At 36.1% G+C, this 21,181-nt stretch overlaps 2 protein-coding genes and 1 long non-coding RNA gene across 5 annotated transcripts in view; 2 read left to right on the top strand and 1 right to left on the bottom strand.

Moving 5' to 3' along the window:
* Positions 1-16,763, top strand: part of LOC135074385 (uncharacterized) — a 35,806-nt gene extending 19,043 nt beyond the window's left edge. Inside the window, exons 3-4 of the mRNA XM_063968664.1 lie at positions 11,034-11,761; positions 12,710-16,763. Of these exons, the coding sequence (XP_063824734.1) occupies positions 11,034-11,761; positions 12,710-12,820 (839 nt within the window). The 3' untranslated portion in view covers positions 12,821-16,763. The remainder of the gene's footprint in view (positions 1-11,033; positions 11,762-12,709) is intronic.
* Positions 15,605-17,430, bottom strand: LOC135074438 (uncharacterized). The gene is made up of 2 exons (XR_010257840.1): positions 17,042-17,430; positions 15,605-16,753 (listed from the first exon to the last, which is right to left on the bottom strand). It is a non-coding gene; the product is annotated as an uncharacterized LOC135074438 (long non-coding RNA).
* A 3,031-nt stretch (positions 17,431-20,461) lies between these two features.
* The window catches only part of LOC135074395 (acireductone dioxygenase), a 54,208-nt gene continuing 53,488 nt past the window's right edge, over positions 20,462-21,181 (top strand). For all 3 annotated transcript variants that reach the window (XR_010257828.1, XR_010257827.1, XM_063968675.1), the window contains exon 1: positions 20,462-20,674. Coding sequence is in view for 1 of the 3 variants with exons in the window: in XM_063968675.1 (XP_063824745.1) it covers positions 20,552-20,674 (123 nt within the window). In the remaining 2 variants the exon portion in view is untranslated. The remainder of the gene's footprint in view (positions 20,675-21,181) is intronic.

Below are 21,181 nucleotides of genomic sequence, written 5' to 3'. Positions count from 1 at the left end.
TTTCAAATAAAAAACTATTCTATTCTACCATCCTAGACTGCATCTCACTTAACACCAGGTGCGATTGCGGTCAAATGCCAGCCTTGTTGCATTAAAAAAATGTAAAAACACGTCCCGCTGGGTCAACGATGTCGGCCTTATTTTCTTCCTGGTTTACATAGACCTTAAAATATACGCTGTTCACATTTTAATTACTGTTTGTTTGTAGGGAAAATAATAAGTACGGATAGTTTTAGTGTTTTATAAAAACCTAACCCGCATAGCCTTTGGTAACAATGACGTTTGAATCGCGCAAACTGAATAATACTGTAATGTTAAGTAATATTAAACAATATGATAAACTCTTTTTGAATTTGTTTTGTACCAAAACAACTGAGAAGAAAGCAATTTCCTGTAATTGTACTTATGTTTATCACACAGAAAATAACACTATTATCCGCTTTATGGAAATAAATAGAAATTAATATTAAACATATTTTTCAAGGAAAAAAATAGAACAAACTAAATTAAGCATCAGCATAACAGACTAGACGCTTGCTTTGCAAAATAGCTCTATCACACGTCCGTACTTTCATTTCGCTTCAAAAGCTTTATTGATTTGGAAAGGCAACCGCGACAGAATGGCCTCGGCCAGAATACGGCCTTTTTTGGGCTATAGTCCAAACCCTTTCATGTGATATTTAAGGTAAGGCCACGGGGTCGACGACTCGCTGGCAACACTGAAGTGTAGCTGCTCTATCACTGTACGTACAGGTACAGACAGCATTACAGTACGACCGAGTTGAGATAGTACAGTGCCAGAACGCGGAAGAATTTCTTGAAGCAATAATAACTGCGCCCATCGCTGATATTGATATCCTGTGTTCTCAATTAATTAGGTGATGCCTTTGATGGGCTGTAGTCTAAACCCTTTCATGTGATATTTAAGGTAAGGCCACGGGGTCGACGACTCGCTGGCTATACTGAAGTTTAGCTCTATCACTGTACAGGTACAGACTGCATTACAGTACGACCAAGTTCAGACAGTACACTTACTGCCAGAACGCCCATAGCCGTTAGTGATGCCCCGTACTCAAGATCTCTAAGAACCTACTTCTGATTGTTTGGTTTGTTTTAACGAAGACGCCGGAGACCCAGTTCTTCTAGTGGTGTGATCCCACATACCGTGCAAACTTTCCATGGGTGGTGAGATTAGTAACAGTGACAGTTGATATAACCCTAATATCACTAAGGCTGAGTTGCACCTAAACCTAACTGCTAACTTTACCTGTAACTATAACGATAACCGGTGCTTTTTGTGTGGAGTATGACAGATTTTTGACGTTTGTTAAAGTCAAAGTAAGATGATGCAACCCAGCTTTAGTAAAGTGACTGGATATAATTTGAAAAACACGAGTGTGTCAGAGCAGCCTATGACTAAGATTATTACGCACCTCGAAATATCAGGCAAATAAGTAAAGGATAGTGTGCGTAGATAGCGTTAATTTCTTTTTTTACTGACAATATTTCACGCGCTCTAGGGACGTTTTGCCCCCATAGTTAAATTAATAGCCTCTGTATTTTGTGGTATTATACTGTCTGTACACCAAATCGTTTTACGAGTAAAATTTTATGTTCTTAGGGGCATTTCACACCGCGTCCCAAGGTGGTAAGTTCTTTTAAAAGTTGCAAGTTTTATTAACTTAAACCTTAAATTGACTTTGTTTAAAGTTAAATTACTTTTGCATTAACATTTCTTCCCCATTGTAAGAGTTGTTTTTTGAGGGGGCGAGTTCCATTTTTTAGTAAGAGCTGTTTTTACGCGAAGTAAACGACATGGGTTAACGTCTTGTTCATGGAATCCCAACTTTCATGTCCTTCTGGACATTAGTCATCCAGGTGGTTGAGGTTCCCCTCTTTTTTGTGGCGATAAAGAGGTAATTTTACATGATCCTGGTCTTCTCATAATGTGACCATACAGTCCAAGTCTTACTCTAAGATCCCAAAGTTAACCAAAACTAGTTCAGACTTCAGTAGGTAGTTTAAGTATGAACAACCGACAGAATTACTTTCATATTTTTAATATTAGTCTAGATTGTGACATCTATTACGTCAATAGATCGATCTATGCTTCGACTGTCATAATGACATAAACTACATGCCGCGTAATGCGCTTGCGGTGTTATTTATGCCCGTAACGGCATTAACCTTGGCACATTTATAGCTCATTGTTGCCCCACTGGCACCGTGTGACGTAGGCCGATTAAAATATGGCTTCGGACTTACCCTCCTTACACGCACGGCACATTTATGGACATAGCACACTTATCAACTCGGAAAGGGATCGTAACCGTATCAACTCGAAGCGGTCAGTATTCTTTGTATGAAACTCCATACTGCAACGCACACTTATCCACACCGTAACATAAACGGCTCGCCTCGCGGTTGAAAGCGCGCGAAAGGCGATACATTACGGTGTTGTTGATCCCTTTCCGAGTTGATAAGTCTGCTAATGACCTTTAACCGCCTCTGTTTTCTAGTGGTAGTAGTAAGACCACCTGCTTCAGACCCACCAGTGGTCCAGAGATCGATTCCCAGTGGGGGCAGATTTCCCCTTCGGTTTTGTTGGTGGTAGGGCTTGTTCTAAGTCCGCCTGGCTCTACACAAAAGAAAAGTTAAATCTTGTTTAGAAAATTCGAGATGAATAGGTACATAGTTCGCTGTCCCTGCGATGACCAGACTCCACAGACTTGGAAACACCTTTTAACACAGTGCCCTAGATTTGCTTCAGCCCGATATAATCATGAAATGATATCCCGTTTGTTAAACATCGATCCATACAATCTCTCAGAAATAATCAGAAAAGAAGATACAGCAAAAAGTTTTAAAGCCTACATTACCAATATAGTCGATAATTTAAAAGAATTCAACCAAACATAAGCAGCCAACACATTACAACAATAAAAATCACAAACTAAATCACCGCACTGCAATTGGAGTACTCCACTAGCTCCAATTGCAGGTGCATATCAATAGCACTCATTAAAAAAAAATTAATTACTAATTTGTCCAGTTAAACGGAATGAGTAGGTAAGTACACATTATTAAATATTCTGAACTGACATAGTCATAATATGCGTGTCTCTCTGTCCTTTACCTAACCTTGTAATAACCTGTGGTATTAGGGGACCCGCGTACCAGTGGCTATACACATATATAAAAGATAGGTATCAATGCGTGGAAATCGACTATCTTAATCTAAATAGCAACACGACTGTCAGATCTGACTACAAAAAAATCAAATACGGTGTCCCACAGGGTGGAATTATCTCGCCATTGCTTTTTTTGCTTTACATAAACGATATTGTCAACATTACAAAGCACAAGACGATCCTGTTTGCGGACGATATTTCTATAGTAGTGACATCTGATGCAGAGCATTCTATCGAACAACATAAAACAGATATTAGTGACACATTGACATTATTGACTAACTGGCTTCAAAATAATAATTTAAAAATCAATTTATCAAAAACAAATTTAATTAACTTCAATAATTTTAAATTCAATAAAATTGACATTACATTTAACGGACAATTTCTCAAGAATGCGGAATGCGTGACATTTTTAGGTTTAATTATTGACAACAAATTTAATTGGAAAGAGCAAACAGAAAAGGTGTGCAATAAATTAAATAGCTTTGCATACGCTCTGTATAAGTTATCAATCGTGGCATGTAAGAGCACGGCGCTAACTACGTACTTTGCATACGTGGAATCGGTGCTAAGATATGGCTTACTTTTGTGGGGAAACGGTACGGATAGCAGGAAAGTTTTTATTGCCCAAAAAGCTTGCATACGTGCAATATGCCATATAGCCCCAGACGTTTCTTGCAAACCGTATTTCAGACTTTTGAATATACTTCCTCTACCATGCCTCTATATCTTCGAGGTAGGAAAGTTCGTAAACTTACACCAAGAAATGTTCTTAAAGGCAAAAGATCAAACAAACCGGCAACTTCGAAACCCAGATAGACTAGTACTAGACACGATACCAAAAACAACGCGTTATAAAAAAAATTGTTATGCCATGTGTATCACGATCTATAACCAGATACCTAAACACATTAAACTGCTCCCAAAATCCCGGTTTGGAAAAGTTCTACGAGAGTGGCTTATAAAAAATACGTTTTATTCAGTGGATGAATTCTTAAAGTACAAAGGATAACTTGAATGTTGTATGGATAATATAGTTGATGCATGGATTTATTGACTAATCATAATTGACATTAAATTTAATTTTCTCACTCTGTAACCATTCTGTATATTTGCATGTCATAGTCTATGACTAAATAGGTCTTAAGTAACATTATATCTAATCAAATAAGAACTACTCTGTAACTACCTATTTAAGGCAAATAAATGATTATTATTATTATTATGTTTGTACGCTTTGGAGCTCACGGGTCAAAAGTGGCCCGGTCCTTTATAAGGCTTGCGTGGGGATACAGATCCAACACGTAGAGGCCGTTTTAAGCGCAAAATAATCGACAAAAGTGAAAGTGGTGCACATGCTGGATCTAGTCTCTGACTATATCATGGGATGTAGCCAGAGACCAGCCCCAGCCTGTGCACAGGAGCTATTGCAGTTATTGGAGAATGGACTAGGGTTATGGATGAAGGATGGATGGACTGGTTACTGGGCTATGGATGGAGACTACGGGTCACCTGCCTGGTTCATAGTCTCGGACTGAAAAAATGGCAGGCGGTGACTAGCCAGCGACTAAATGGGCCCCCCCTGGCGTCATGGGTCGTATAGACCGGACTGAGGGGCAACATTGGCGTCTGCCAGCTCAGGGGTGTAGAGAGGTGTGCTGCGCTTTCTCCGAGGTTACTCGCGGCGTTATGCCCTTTAACACTTCCACCCCTGGAGCATATAGCTCTAGCGGCTCCACTCTGGCCGGCCGGTTAAGGCAAGCCAGAGGTGAAAGTCCTGCAGACCCTCTCGGATTCCACTTCGGCAAGCCGAAGACGAGGGTCTTGACCGACTCTCGGGAGCACTCGGGTTAACAACTGGCCCCGTGGTGTCGCTACTCACCAACAGCTCGCCACAAAGCTTCCCTGCGGGGCTTATTATTATTATTATTATTATTATCCTCAAAACAAATATAATGTTACAACGCCACGTGTTTACCGTGTTTGGAAAATATTTGTATGAAAACATGGCCACGGTACTTACATAGGTACCTAACTAAAGTTACAAAATATTATCTAGTCTAGATTCTAGATATTGTGTTATGTTACCTAACTGAAATATTAAAGATGTGTTTTTAATTTATAAAACATTAATGTTACAAAAAATAACAAAGCAATTTTTATTTATTACATTACTTTGGCCTTCCTAAAATCATGTTTAGAAACCAAAAATGTTTTCTTTCGCCACTCATAATCGGAAAAGCGATGTTGTATTTCGAAGAACAAACCTTTTTTGCTTGCAAACTTAACTGTAAGGCCCAGAACAGACGGTGAAACGCAACTGCAACGAAACTGCAACTTTCTGATGATTCTGATGAATGAAACTGAAACTGAAAGTTTCAAACCGGTCGCGTCATGTGTGGTCTCTCAACGGACGCTATGGCAGAAACTTAGATGCAACTCAAAAGTAACTAGCAGTTGCAGTTTCGTTGCAGTTGTGTTTCACCGTCTGTTCTGGGCCTAACTCGAAATGTTTTCTAAACAATGCGTAGTGTGTAAGGTTATTTTCGGCCAACTACACACTCCCTTCGCTTATCGTATAGTACAGTCTGTGACAAATAGTTCGTGACACCCAAAGTAGCCAAAAAGTTCGCAACACGTCTTTGTTACAATGAGGGCTATTGTTTTTACACTTAACAGTTGGCACCCCTGGCGATTGACAGGACCTTACTCTATAGTGGCGCCATCTTGATGAGTGCAAATGCGATAGTCAGCTCCTACCACTTTAGCGCTCACAAGTTGGCGCCCACTGTCTTCGCTACTAGCAAGTGACAGGACCTTACTCTACAGTGGCGCTAACTGGTGAGCGCTAAAACGATAGCCCTCATTGCAATAAGGTTGTGTTGTCAACTTTTTTACCTCTTTGGGTGTTTCGGAACTATTTGACGCTGACTGTACGATCTTAATCGAGGGAGGGCTTTCACGCGATTGCGTAGTCAGGTAGTCACCGTGATACGTGTTACGTCAGAGCTCTGTAAGTGATGGGAAAGGGTAGTTTTTAAAGTCGTTCCAAATACAAAAATCTTTGTTTCTTGTGAAGCATAGGTAGGTAAAATGGTAACATGTTACAGAGGTATCACTATGTTCCGCTCACAGAGAATATCTTAGAATATATCCATTTGCAAAAAGCTATTTATGCGTAAGTACGTATAACGTAAAAAAATGTTAAAACCAAAGAAAAAGGTGATAAATAGAGATTGGAGGGAAATTCGTTAAGTATATGAACATTTATTTACTTTTTTTTTTTTTTTTATGTGATAGGAGGCAAACGAGCAAAACTTACCTATCTTTTATCTTTTGATCATGTAACAAAGTGGTTTTTAAAGAACCGCAATCATTGTTAACACCAATTAATATTTAACGAGAATTTAATTAACAAGAAGACTCCATCCAGCGATTATTCGCACGCTGAAATCCACTTATAGTCGAATAACTGCCTTAATTAACTTCTTGCTTGCAGTAATGTGTATCATGTTGTTACACGTTAGACATGCATAACTCTTCATAATGTTTAATAATGATTATTGAGTACGGTGGCCCAGGACGTCTTCTGGATGCAGTTGTCGTGTGTCAATTTGACGCAATAAATACTTGCATTCACTGGGGGACAAATGGGTCTATTCCACTTTGATCACCTAGCGACACTTTGGTGTCCTTTGATCACCCATGGATACGAGAGAAGTCCACTTTGATCACCTAGGTCATCTTATCCATGGGTGATCAAGGGACACAAGTTGCAACTTGCAACATCCACGGGATAAGTGGCGGTGGACTAATTCTGCTCTACTGGGACTACACAGCTTACAAACACTACCGTAATACCATTATTAATAGCTAATTTTTATAACGGCATAAACTTTTCCTTTCATTATTTATTTCCAAGCTCAATTCGTTGGTTTTGAGCGAATTTATCAGTTCATAAAACACCTTGTACCGGTGCCCGTAAGCGTTCGGTTTCAGGCCACTGAACCAAATGGGCTTACATAATGCATGGCTTCAGCGGTTCACTTCGCGGCCGGGAGTGTGGCCATGTATTCCTTGGTTTCACGGACATAACAAACATTTTTACTTGGAGCATGTGACTACTGACATGCAATAAACAATTTGAATTTGAGCATAATTTTTTAATGATTGAAGCATCGACGATCTTAGACCATTATGAAGTTGGCATAGGTCCTTTAAGTAATTTATAACAAAATCTAAATGTTCATGCTGTTTATTATGGCCTTATTTCCACCCAGAGCAAGATACGTTAACTGCACCTTACTTTATGTTTCCAGTCTACTCATTTCTACGCCCCTCCTAGATCTGGTGCCCTGTGCCTGGGCGTAGCTGCCATAGTCTATCAAAAATATGCTGTAAAGATTGCTCATAGAGTTCATAAACACCTAGTATTTTCAATAAACCCGCCAGGTATTTTTAATCGGGTTCATGTTTTTGTCAGCATTTTTACGTTAAAACAATATTAATTTCTTTTTTGCTCTCACCCAAAGTAATTCCTGAAATTTTCCCGATTTTCCCCAGTCGCGTGGTCACCCTGACTCGCCTCGATCGGATTACGAAATATAACATACAGCACGCAACAGGAAAGGGAACTAGTGGTGGATGAAAACCTAATCATAATGGACGCAAATTATGCTGATTCATTTAAAAAATGTGACCACTTTCACTTCAGTCGGTATACCTACTACAGGGTGTGCTTGTGTATCCTGTAGTCAACTGATTTTACATGTACCTTAATGGCGTAGGTATATCTTGTTTGTGGAGGCTATGTCTGTACAGATACAGACAGACTAAACTGAGGGCTTAGTGTGAGCTTACATATTCAAACTTCGTCACTAGTGAGCGCGTTAAAAAAATCTATGAAGATTTTAGTTCTTGAAAGTATCCGCTAGGGTCGCTGTACAATCCGTCATACATTTAATGTCCTTTTTTTCACTAATGAAGACGTTTGATGTAAAGTGTAAACTCACACTAAGCCCCCTGAAGATTTTAATACTGTCTGATCTGAATACAAAGGTATTGCAGTAATTATTGGTTTTACTTATACTCGTATCTTTCAACTGTCTCTCCAGGATATTTTTAAAAGCGCTTGTATGTGAAAATTGTTGACTCGAATAATAATTGAACCGAAGGAGGAGCATTCAATAAAATTCAATTCGCACTCTGAAACTACCTGCAAAAACGTACGAGTATATCAATTCTTACACAATAGCCTTATTACTAAATTGCTTATACATAATTTATCACATAATATTTAAGTATATATAAACAATAAAGTATGCAGTCAATATAATTAGAAGCTAAAATAAACTACGAGTGACTTGCGTGCGTTCACAAGTTGTAATTTCCAACAGAATGATAGACGACGAAATTATAAATCGATACTTAACCGAAAAACGTGTAAATAATTTACTCAGCCTACTTATTTATTGATGTAAGAATCGGGCTACTTTATTATAGTAGCTAAATATGATTATTTTTAGTGTTTATTTGTATTCTTTAAAAACGTTTTAACGCGCTTTTTATATAATTCTATTTAATTTTAATTGACTTGTTAAAAATTATATTTCTGCTTAATAATAAAATAAAATAAATCTGCCTCGTTTACTTACTAAAGTAACGCTTATTATTTAAATATTCTTACAAATAATTATGTTCCAAAAATGGTTGTTACTGAAAAGTGTTTACTACCACCATGTAAGGCTTTAACTCAAATCTCTACCTAATACGATATTTCCCTTGTGAATTAATTAAGGAGAAAAATAAATAGAATTACGGAGATAACGTAAAATGTCGAAATTTCAACCATCTAAGCTGTAACACCGAGTATTTTCATCAATATAACAAGTTTATCTTACCCCTAACATCCGATATAAATATTTTCTTAAAGATATTATACAATTTTCCCGCCTTAGGCAGTTCGATTTTTTCAAGTTATTTATAATTTTCAAATAAGTTTGAGATGCGACTCTTAACGCTAAAAATTAAATAACTATTATACAATTTGTTACGCGTTACATTTAATAAGTCATGTACCTATCTATTTATATTTTCTTATTATTAACTTTTATTAATTTTTAAAATGTCGAACAGTTAACTAATTTCCAATTTACCTACAATTAACTAGTGCATTAATTGTTGAATAAACTTTTTTACTGATTATTCTAAATCACTAATCACTTTATCTAATAATCTAATAATTTAACCGGCATTCTTTTGTACCGGTTTACTTGTAATAAAAAATGTGTTACATTAAATGTATTTGCGTTACACAATTGTTTTGTTCACGTTCATTGACGTTACGTAACACATAAATTCTGTAATGGACTCGTACAGCGCATGTTTCGCTGAAAATTTTCCCGCCACGCTGGACAAATTAAATCATCGTTTTGCGTCCCACGGGCGCTGCGTAGTTGAAGCGGAAAATTAATGGTGATCCCTAATGAATCGCTATTGTCACATCCTTGTCTCATGCCAAATAAACGTCACACAGCGTTGGGCCAGCCAGGGGAAGGGTCATTATTGGTAAATAAAGTAGGTATGTAAGCTGAGTGATTGGAAAAGGGATGGTTTGAAACTCTGTGTTTAAATTTTAGTTTTTTGGCTCTATTAATTAAATATTACTAACTATAAGTTAATGGCAAAAGTTAGGTATGTCAAATGCCAGTATTCTGAAGGTAGAAAAACTTTTAGTAAATAGCTCCATGTTTACACACACCAATATAACTTTTCAAACATTAACTTTACCACCTCCGCCACTACCGTTCCAAGTCATAATGTGGTCAAATTCTCGGAGAACCAGCGCTCATAACTGATGTGTTTCTTAGACCAATATTAATGCAACTATTCAATCTATCATTTTAATTTATTCATACTAAATGAAGCGTTATTTTCATGATCCAATTGAGTTTGTATTTGACGACATTGTTCAACTATCACTTCGCGTATTCATGTTGATGACAAGCCGCTGCCGTTTCATGAATTTAAAATACACGCAAAGACAATACAGAACACTGAACCCCTTTTTTACAAAGCATAAATGTTTGTGACGTATTGTCAATCACTATACGAGTATTCCATACTTTGTAGCGACGCGGGACGCCCTTAAAAAGTATTTTCTAATTCACGAATTCATGTGACTCTCCATAAAAATATGTTTTTATATTGTTTCAGAACACTAAATTCATAAAAGTCTGTATCATTACAATAAATTGGTATTTTGTTTATCTATACTAATATTATTAATGCGAAAGTAACTCTGTCTGTCTCTCTTTCACGCCTAAATCACTGAACCTTTGGCAAAGTGGCTTTAAATTTGGCATAGAGATAGTTTGAGTCCCAGGAAAGGACATAGGATAGTTTTTGTCCCGGTTTTCGAAACAGGGACGCGCGCGATAAAGTTGTCTGTGACAGACAAAATTCCACGCGGGCGAAGCCGCAGGCGGATAGCTAGTACTTTATAAATGGTGTCCCAGTTCACGATAACTCGTCTGAACTCTACGTCTTTCATACAACCTTGTAGCCGGCTTCAGGTCACTTATGCAAATCCCAGCATATGCAATGCAACCTGTTGTATTATGCATCGTTCAGTCTTTACTGAATCGTGAAGATTTTCCTCTTATTATGTGTCTATTGTATTTTATACTTTAACGCGTCGACGTGAAAGCATAGAGTTCAAATTCTAGTTAGGCCATATTGGATATTATGAGCTGCTACAAAAAATAAAGTACTTACTAAGTCGTTGTCCAATAAATGGAAAGTACCTCTCATATTCAAGACTTCTTTTCTTATTTCCAGAGAGCAGCGGCCGAGCCCTAGCTGCGCCCCAATCAGAAGAGCTTCAGCATATAACCACAGACGTAGAGACCGACCTTAGAAGACAAATGGACCGGCAGGGCCGGGCCATGTACTACACGAAGACCCCCTCCCTCACCACCGCCAAAACACCCGCCCTCAACACCAGCACCAACCAAACCGACAAAGAACTCGACACGGCTAATGTCACAACTGACAATTCAACAGTAGAAATCGCCCACCCGTCCATACAATGGATACCAACCAACGCTTCGGACCTGACTTTTAATGATACTTCCACTCCAAGTAACGTCACCGTAACCAACGCTACTGTGGTCTCATCGAATGCAACCGAAGAGCAGAATGCAACGTTTACTTCAAAGAAACGCAATTTGACGAGACTTGATTTCGTCAAAGACGATACGAGTCTCGAAGGCGCTTCGGAGAGCAGGATAGTGACCGAGAAACCTCTGTCTCTTGAGACTGCGTTCGTGCAGACGCGTATTCCGCCTAACGTTGAGTCTTCCCGGAGGATAAAGGACCCTGGGGAAGGTGACATGGACATGGGAGCCATTGCTGGCATATCGTTCGCTGCGCTTGTCCTAGCAGCGCTCGCTGGCAGCACAGCGTTCGTCCTGTACAGGCGACGGTACCTGAACAAACCTCAAACATTGAATGACAAGTGCTCCAATCCGGACTCGAGTGGATATCTTGACGACAGTACTATTCGGGTGAGTATTTTGTATCATTTGAATCAAAGATTAAGTTACATTTAGGCAATAAATACTGTAGACAATTAGGTACATACTTACTATTAAAAACTACTGCTGCAAAACTCTGACCAATAACACGTACCTAATAAGAAATAGCTATTTTCGAGACGTAACAAAGTGTGAACTTGTTGTGCTGTTTTTGCAATACAAGTCCTGTCATCATGCTAGCAGGGTCCTGTCATTACATTGCGATTTATGATTGGATATGTCAACGTGAAATTGTGAACTCTGTCAGTTTATAATATAACGCGTTAGATTGTAAACTAACAGTGGGTTAGGTTAGGTTAGATTGTAATTTAACTACGTCAGATTGTAATCTGACGGAATTCACAATTTTACGGTGACAGATATAAATATAGTCGTCACGCCCGAAAGAGATTACGTTAGAAACATGTTTTGCCGATTTCTTGTATTTATTTGTAGAGTATCTAACGATACACCGATGACTTGCGATAAGCATTTCTTGCGTGATATAGGGCGAGTGATTGAGGTTTTGGTGCTTACTTTAAATATAAAAATAGTACCTACAAAATACACGTTGATTTGCTCCATCTTGACTTGACTTATGGTCCTATGTCCCCTAGATGGGGCAGAGGGCGTCCACAACAGTCCTCCATCTCGTTCGGTCTAGAGCTTCTCGCTTGATCTCGCTCCATCTGATTTACTTTATCTCGTAATAGCTTTGTTCGTTCGTTCGTTTCAGCCCAATGACGTCCACTGTTGAACAAAGGCCTTCCCCAAGGATTTCCATAACGACCGACCCGTACTGCGCTGCCCGCATCCTTTACTTACTTTTTTTATTCACAACGAGGAAGCTCTTGACATCTCACCTGATTTAGATTCATAAAAGACTCGTTACGCTTGTCTCTTTCATCACCTGATCTTCTTTTCTCTTTTCTTTTCCAGGACAACTCCGAGGAGATGTACAGCCTTGACAACGACTCGTTCCTGAACTCCTTAGAGGCCATGACCATTCAGAACTACTGGACAGACACAGTGAAACACACGAAACTGTAGTGTTAGTAACTCCGTTGTGTAGCCATCCGTGTTTTCGACTAATAGTTTGAATTTCCAATTCGGAGTCTTGAATCTAGATTTATTATTATTCTAAAATATGACCAAAGAGAATAAACGTCAGGATATGACGTGAACCATCTCAGCCCCCCTAGACAAAACGCACTTTTTGATCGAATCGAAAATCGAATCCGTCAAAACTCCATACAAAAAAGGGGCTTTTCGACCACTTTGCGACTGGTTTGCGATTATAATTTGCACTTTGTCTAGACCCGCAGGTTTAATGTCTTGCATTGTTGAAATTCTACTTGAATTTCTTGAGGAAAATTAATGAGCTTTGTAAGATTATTTAAACCTGATATTTACGTCATTAGGTGTTATTCTTTTGGAAATGGTTCGTTACAGATGGAATGGAAATAAATAAAAGGTTCAGTCTGATTTAGTTTTGACATAATCCATTTTGTAACAATATTAATATTTAAATAATCTTTCTAGATTTAGATCAAGACTCTGGTGCGGAATTCTCTCGGTGTTTACTGTAAATGGATTAGAATGAAGATTTTGACTTCGTAATTTAATGTGTATCTACTAAGTAGGTTTGAAGGTACTTTGAGAAGTATCTACGCAATATTAATTGTAATACCGGCCTATTACATAGTAAAAATATAATAATATTTGAATTTTTCGTCTTGAAAATGACCAAATAATAATTTATTATTTCGTCTTTTCAGTGATTTTATAAAATTTAATATTACCACCTATCAGGGATTTGTTTAGAATGGACTTGCCCAACATGAATATTGTTTTCGTGACAATATCAATGTTTTATATTATAAAGTATTTAACTTTAAAAGTTAAATTACAATAAATAATATTTGTCTTGATTAGATGAAAGTATTAATTTAAAGAATATTAATTGTTTTAATTAAAGACGCAGATGAATGCAATCAACAGTAAGATATTTAGAGGGTAAAGATTATAAAATATTTTGATGATACATTTTAATAATAATAATTAATTAATGTAATTCTTACTAATTTATCTTAGAGTGAAATGATTTGACACTATTTTAATATGCGAACTTGTAAATACATGATTGTTGTGATAATTTTCTTTTTAGATTTAAGTTTTTATGCGTTTTTTTATTGCTGCACATTAATTTTATCATTTCTGCCTCAGCTTTATGGGAAGTTAATTTGTGGGGCAGATTATTTTTAGTTTTCTTTTTTATACCAGTAAAATTGATAGTAGGTGATGATGTGATCTCATTGTGTATCAATCATATTTTAATAAATCCAGGATTTTCTTGTTAAAGGTATAGCACATTTTTTTATTTCACATAGCAAAGATATAAAGGCATGGGGCGTGTATGGGACATGTAAGAGGCGTATGACATTTGCAAACATATCTTTATTTTTTGAATTAGTACCACAGAATAATTAGTACCTACTACCAAATCTCTCGCGTAGCAAAGTGCAAGCATGGGGCATGTATCGGACATGTAAGAGGCGTACGTCATTTCTATGAGGCGGGCGAATGCGCGAAATCAAAAGAAATAATCTTTATTTGTGTGGACTAATTGAATTAGTACCACTGAATAATGAAGAATGTTCACTAATTTTGTTTTTTAGCTTTCTGTATTCTCTGTTAAAAATAAAAAATACACGTGAAAGAATTATTTCGATACGTCAATTAGTTTCCAAGATATTGAATTTTAAAAGTGCGGGCGGCGGCCGGCCCGCCATTTTATGCGCGTGACGTCATATTACAACGACTGGCTCATATTTGTATGGGTGGAATCTTGCAAACTGAATTAAGACCCACTTCCAGGCAACCGATTAAGCTGAAATTTCGCAAACACATGTGATTTGGATGACCATGCAATATTATGATGACATGGAGCTGATCTGATGATGGAGCTGGAAGGTGGCCATAGGAACTCTATAATAAAACGACTTAAATGCATCGAGTTTGGGCTCGTTCGTTTTGTATTGATGAGTATTTTAATTCTATATAGTAATCGGGGTCTAATGATGGAGCTGGAAGGTAATTCGCAATAAAACGACACAATCGCATCAAGTTTGGGTTTGGTTCAATTTTAATTTCTGTGATGGGTCTGGGTGTTAATATGTATAATAAGTTTGTATTTACAAAAAAAAAATATTTAAGTATGTTTATATCCGTTTTCTAGTGAGCGGACGCTGTGAATGTACGTCACACGGGGTCACGTGACCGTCGGCGGGACTCAATATTTAAGCGAACTTTGAATGCCTATAAAATCATAACTACTGGGTATTTTTGAATGAAATAAAAACTAATGTATTTGTAAATGTAAAAGCTTAACTGTAACATAGGTTTCAAGTGATTTTGCATACCTAGTAACATTCTCAATTAGTACCTACTACCAAATCTCGCGTAGCAAAGATATGCAAGCATGGGGCATGTATCGGACATGTGAGGGGCGTATATTTGCATGAGACGGGCCGAATGTGTAAAATCAAAAGACATCTTTATTTGTGTGGACTAATTGAATTAGTACCACTGAATAATTAGTACCCAGTACCAAATTGTGAAAGTATCTTGCTCTAGGAGCCTTTACATGACTCATGATTTCTTTGCCTTATTATGTTCTTGCCTCTCCACGTTTTCATACCAGCCACAAGTCAAGTCACAAGTATGTGAATATGATTTTAAAACACAAAGATTTATTTGATGATAAATACAGGCCTGAAGATGACAACTAGAATACTTGCGTACTCTAACATGTTTTTTTTTTTTTTTTCAAATAATAATAACTTATTAAAAATTGTACTTACTGGGTTGTATTGTAAATAAACTAATGTTTTAAAATAATGCGATTTTTTGACAAAACAAATTAAGGTAGGTTATGTGTGAAAAATTACAATAAATCTTAATGCGTTAATCACCAAGTGGTAAAAAAACATCATATAAATACGTGTATACGTGAATCTGTTGTTCCTTTATTTCCACTGCAATGATGAAATACACAATTATTTTTTTTTGTGATTGATTTGTTTAAAGATAGTAAAGATTTTATGTTGGAGAAGAACAAGACGTTGATTTTATTATTGTCATTTTCGATGATCAACGATTTTCTCAGAATGTTATTTAATGATTTGTAATTGGCTTCGTGATTTCGACTTCCGTCCATTGATTTTATTTCTTGAGAATGATTTTGTTGCATTTACAGCTTTATTGTTTGAAAATTTAATTTTATCTGTTTCACGAATAATGTATTAAATGTATATGATAATAACATACAAAGTTCAATACGAGTATTGAGACTTCGGCAGATTTTCTTCATCTTAAGCCATACTTAACTATTTTTATTTAAATACTATTGTACCTATTTATCTGCCCAAAGTAATGTAAAGTATTGTTTAAAATTATAATAAGTATGTATTTATAAATAAGAGATTTACTTGTGTATCTTAATTAATACTTTGCACTTTTAAAATCAAAAGAACTGCAACCATCTTAATGATGGTTACCATGAGAAATGTAAAAAATATTTAAATATCTACGAATAATTCTAAAATCTTCAAGTCTTAATAGATCTGTCTTAAATTTCTTCTTCAAGTATGTAAAATAATAAAATACCTATTATCTACCTAAGATGTGAGTACAATTCGGAATGATCATTGTCGGGATTTTCAAAGTGACAAAATGTGTGAATTTTATGTCCTCAATTTACAGGGTTAATTTACCTACACCTGAAATATTTAAGTCTGTGGTTATATTTCGAAAATTATACATTAAACTTCTATGTAATTTTAATATTAGTACACACTTATTTGCTAAGTTATTGCTTTATCTAAAACTACTCTTACTCTAAACTAACTAAATACTTTAAAGTTGCTATGGTTTTACGCATGTTTTACGTTCTAAAATCGCAGACTTAAATATCAAGAATACCTATCTATCGCAGTGGCGGCGTAGCATGAGTTGGCACTCGGGGCGATCACAACCCCCTCCCCCCCCCCCCCCCCCCCCCCGTCATAAGTCTTAAGGCACCCCCTAGGATTTTGGGGTTACCTACCCGATTCGAAGATTGAAAGACACCCCCCCCCGTATCATGATATAGACCGTAGACTTGCCATGCAGATGCGCGCCAGTGAGTACTAATCTGCGCGACTTTAGTCACCCCCTGATGCTTGGCACCCGGGGCGGACCGCCCCCACCGCCCCCCCCTTACGCCGCTACTGATCTATCGAAATAATGATTTATTAGCAACCATCGTTTTCCTCATCATCATTCACATGCAGACTTTTCCAAGGAAACTAGCTTCTTACAAAATTGTCATATCAATTTAGATAGTGTATGATCTTTAAGAAATTTAAAATAATATTTGTAACCAGTCTACTACCTATAAGATGCAAATTCAAAAACTTTTTTTAAGTGGCCATAATTAATTTTCCGTAATATTACTTAAAATATTTCCGGTGCTAGGCAAAGATATTTTGTGTAAAAAGTGTAGACAAAGAAACCCCCAATTACCTTCGTAAGAGTAAAATTAATGTACTTGGTTTGTGAAACAGATTAGTATTGTAATAATCTAGATTATTATTAATGGTATTAAATCTATTTTTACTTGCAAACCTGAATTTTTATTTACCTACATCCAAAACATACATAACACCGGTCAACAAAAAAAAATTTTTTTTTTGCGCATGGATTTTACTTATTATATTCTGATTATATAAGCAAATTTATATAAAAAAGTGCGATTACAAATCGAAAATATTTGCTTTTTAAGAAGTTATAGCGATTTGAATTTTCCATCTTCATAGTAAAATGTCTCTAAAGATGCACGTCACATTCTCATTGGGATATATTTAAAGATAATTATGGGCGCTTATTCGCAAGAACAAGGGGCACGCTTTCATCAAAATATAGTGGGATTTGAAAGACGACGTTACCAAGGCCAGTATACTGAAAGCGTCATAGGGTTAGATTTTTATGAGAAAAATCTTCTATGGAACATGAGAGGAGATTAGAACTTTACATTTTTAATAAATATTTGGACTCTATTTTAAATTTTCTCTTGTGAGAATGAATCTTAAATGGATGTTTGGTATGTTTTAATAATTAGAAAGAATGGAAGAAAGAAAGAAAAAAAAATATTTGGCAACAAATTAAATCATCTCTATGTTCATGTTTCATACATTCATTTATATGAATTTTTCTATTTTTTACACATAAAAGCAAATTCAGAACAATTTTTTGTTGTAATTCTTATTTCTAGGTATTAAAGCAATAAAAATAAGCTATGCATAACCCGTGCGCAAAAATGCTGTAGACAGTTGTAATAAGTACCTATGTACGTGCGGTTACGGATTCCTTTTCAATCCTCCAATAAAAACGGAATTTCAATTTTGTTACTTCGAATCCAAGTGAAGGATGTGGTAGAATACAATAGTACTAAATACCTGGAACATTTTTGAATAAGGTCACAATCTGAGGATTCTGAGGAGTAAACCCCAAAGACTCCCGAAAGGCTCAGCTAACTCTTGTTGCCTTTTTCAAAAATCGCGGGCCGATCTCGAGCATTTTCAAGGGTTACTATACAGGGTGTTTGGCGCATCGTGTGCCAAAATGATTTGGCGGATAGAATGGGTCATTTCCTATATTTTCAGCCCCCATAACACGTTCCATACCAGGCGGCTACTTTTAAATTAATTTTTTTAGTAATTTCACCAAAATACCCAAATCGCATCATTTAATTTCGATTTAAAAAAAAACTACTAGGCGCAGCCCTAAAGTAAATATTTTGTTTTGACGTGCATTAATGTAGGGTTGCATCAAATCTAAATTTATTGGCAAATATCATCTAGTTTTTTTAAAATTCAGCTTTGAAGTTTTCCGAAAAGTTAAAAATGGACTGAACATTTAAGTTTACATGGGTATAATTTTCTTTTTTAAAAGAGATAGCGATCTACGGATTTTATCAAAACTTCTCTAGTCTATCCTCATTCAAACGGTATACTAATCTTGTTTAAATAATAACAACAACTTCACAAATTCCTTAAATTAGTGCATTGACTCTACTCGGACTGATTTGCGAAATTTGTGTTTATAGCTCCTTTTTGTGTGAATAGCACGTAGAACACCTAACAGGTAAAAATGATTTATCTTATGCAATGTAAAAACCTTTTCCCTATCGTTTTTCAATGTGGATTTCTTGAAATTAAAGACGAAAATAATTATTTTGATCGTTTATTAATTATTACAAATTTTGTTCAAAATGTCCGCCTCGGCAACGTATACACTCAAGACATCTTCTTCTAATTTCGACTGTTGTCGTATGCAGACAAATTTCTCTTTTTATTACTAATAAGGCGTTTTCTATTCGTTGTAGTTTTTCTATTGTTTGAATCCGTTACGTACACCAGTTCTTTAGCTTGTCCCCAGACGTAAAAATCGAACGGAGTTAGGTCTGGGGAAAGTGTAGGCCACTGTATAGGGCCATCTCTTCCAATCCACGAGTAGAAAACGCCTTTGTAGTAATAAAAAGAGAAAATTAGAAGAAGATGTCGTGAGTGTATACGTTGCCGAGGCCATTTTGAACAAAATTTGTAATAATTAATAAACGATCAAAATAATTATTTTCGTCTTTAAATTCAAGAAATCCACATTGAAAAACGTTTGGAAAAGGTTTTTACATTGCATAAGATAAATAATTTTTACCTGTAGGTGTTAAACGTGCTATTCACACATAAAGGGGCTATAAACACAAATTTCGCAAATCAGTCCGAGTAGAGTCAATGCACTAATTTAAGGAATTTGTGAAGTTGTTGTTATTATTTAAACAAGATTAGTATACCGTTTGAATGAGGATAGACTAGAGAAGTTTTGATAAAATCCGAAGATCGCTATCTCTTTTAAAAAAGAAAATTATACCCATGTAAACTTAAATGTTCAGTCCATTTTTAACTTTTCTGAAAACTTCAAAGCTGAATTTTAAAAAAACTAGATGATATTTGCCAGTAAATTTAGATTTGATGCAACCCTACATTAATGCACGTCAAAACAAAATATTTACTTTAGGGCTGCGCCTAGTAGTTTTTTTTTTAATCGAAATTAAATGATGCGATTTGGGTATGCCTGGCATGGAACGTGTTATGGGGGCTGAAAATATAGGAAATGACCCATTCTATCCGCCAAATCATTTTGGCACACGATGCGCCAAACACCCTGTATAACAAAATTTCCCCAAGGTGTAGGAATTCTGAGACTAAGTTGTAACAAACATAAATAAGTAACAATTTAAAAAACTAAATAAATTCATGTCCATTATTAGTTTTATGTAATACACAAGTTACTTTTCATTCAATGTAACATTATTCATTTGGTTTTGACACGAAAGTAAAATTTTCACCTTTTTAAACTAATCAGTGATATCTCTAAAATAAATTCACTAAGACCTAAGCAACAGTAAAACGATTAAATGAGAGAGCGCGTACCAAAACTTACAAAGTTACAACTTGAAAAAAAAATCATAAAAAAATGCTTAGACTACAAAAGCGCCATCTGTGATTGGGTAGTCCAAATTAAAATATGGGGTAAAGTCATAATTGCAATCTGGCAACTAGTTTTTTGACATTGACAGTTGGTTGTCAATGTCAAAAAGTTTTATTGCGATTTGCGTGCGATTGCGTTGCGTAGTTTCGCAAGAATTTATTTAGTTTTTAAATACCTTTAAAAAAGTTCAACATGAACAAGGCGTGGTATATGGACGACGAGACAAGTGATCAACGCTTAGAGCACCACAGGAACCCACCAGAGTTCATCTCTCTCGACGAATTGTACAAGAAAACCGGTGTGGAAATATTCGTCGTAAGTTTATTGTTGTTCAATAACATGTTAGTTTCCTTTTAGCAATAAGAAAAACAAGGTTTAACTTAGGTAATTTCCTTCCAATCCGTATTTCTACAATTTAACTCGTGTTCCTTTATATTATCGACTATTATACGTCGAACAATGACTTGTTATTACTTATCAATCCTCTTCTCACGTTATCACGATTGTTTACAAATTATTATTAAATTGAATATTATACAGGGTGACCTTTAATGAGTGAGCATATGATTACGTATGGGTGTATGGGATTATAGCATTATAGTGTCTTATGATTTGTCAATATTAAATTAAAATAATTCATAGGATGTATTTTTTATGCATAATCATAATTACATTTATTGCAAATATCCTTTACTTATAATCCCTTATTATGGTGTGCACTTATTACCAGCCACCCTGTATATTCAAAGTATTTAACATCGCTGATTTTCTATAACTCTCTTAGACCCTCGACTGCGTAGCCAGACATATTATGTTGCCTCA

This window comes from Ostrinia nubilalis, chromosome 1 (genome assembly GCF_963855985.1).
Source record: "Ostrinia nubilalis chromosome 1, ilOstNubi1.1, whole genome shotgun sequence".
In the NCBI taxonomy this organism is placed as follows: Eukaryota; Metazoa; Arthropoda; class Insecta; order Lepidoptera; family Crambidae; genus Ostrinia; species Ostrinia nubilalis.
This window is presented reverse-complemented; position numbering and strand designations above follow the sequence as displayed.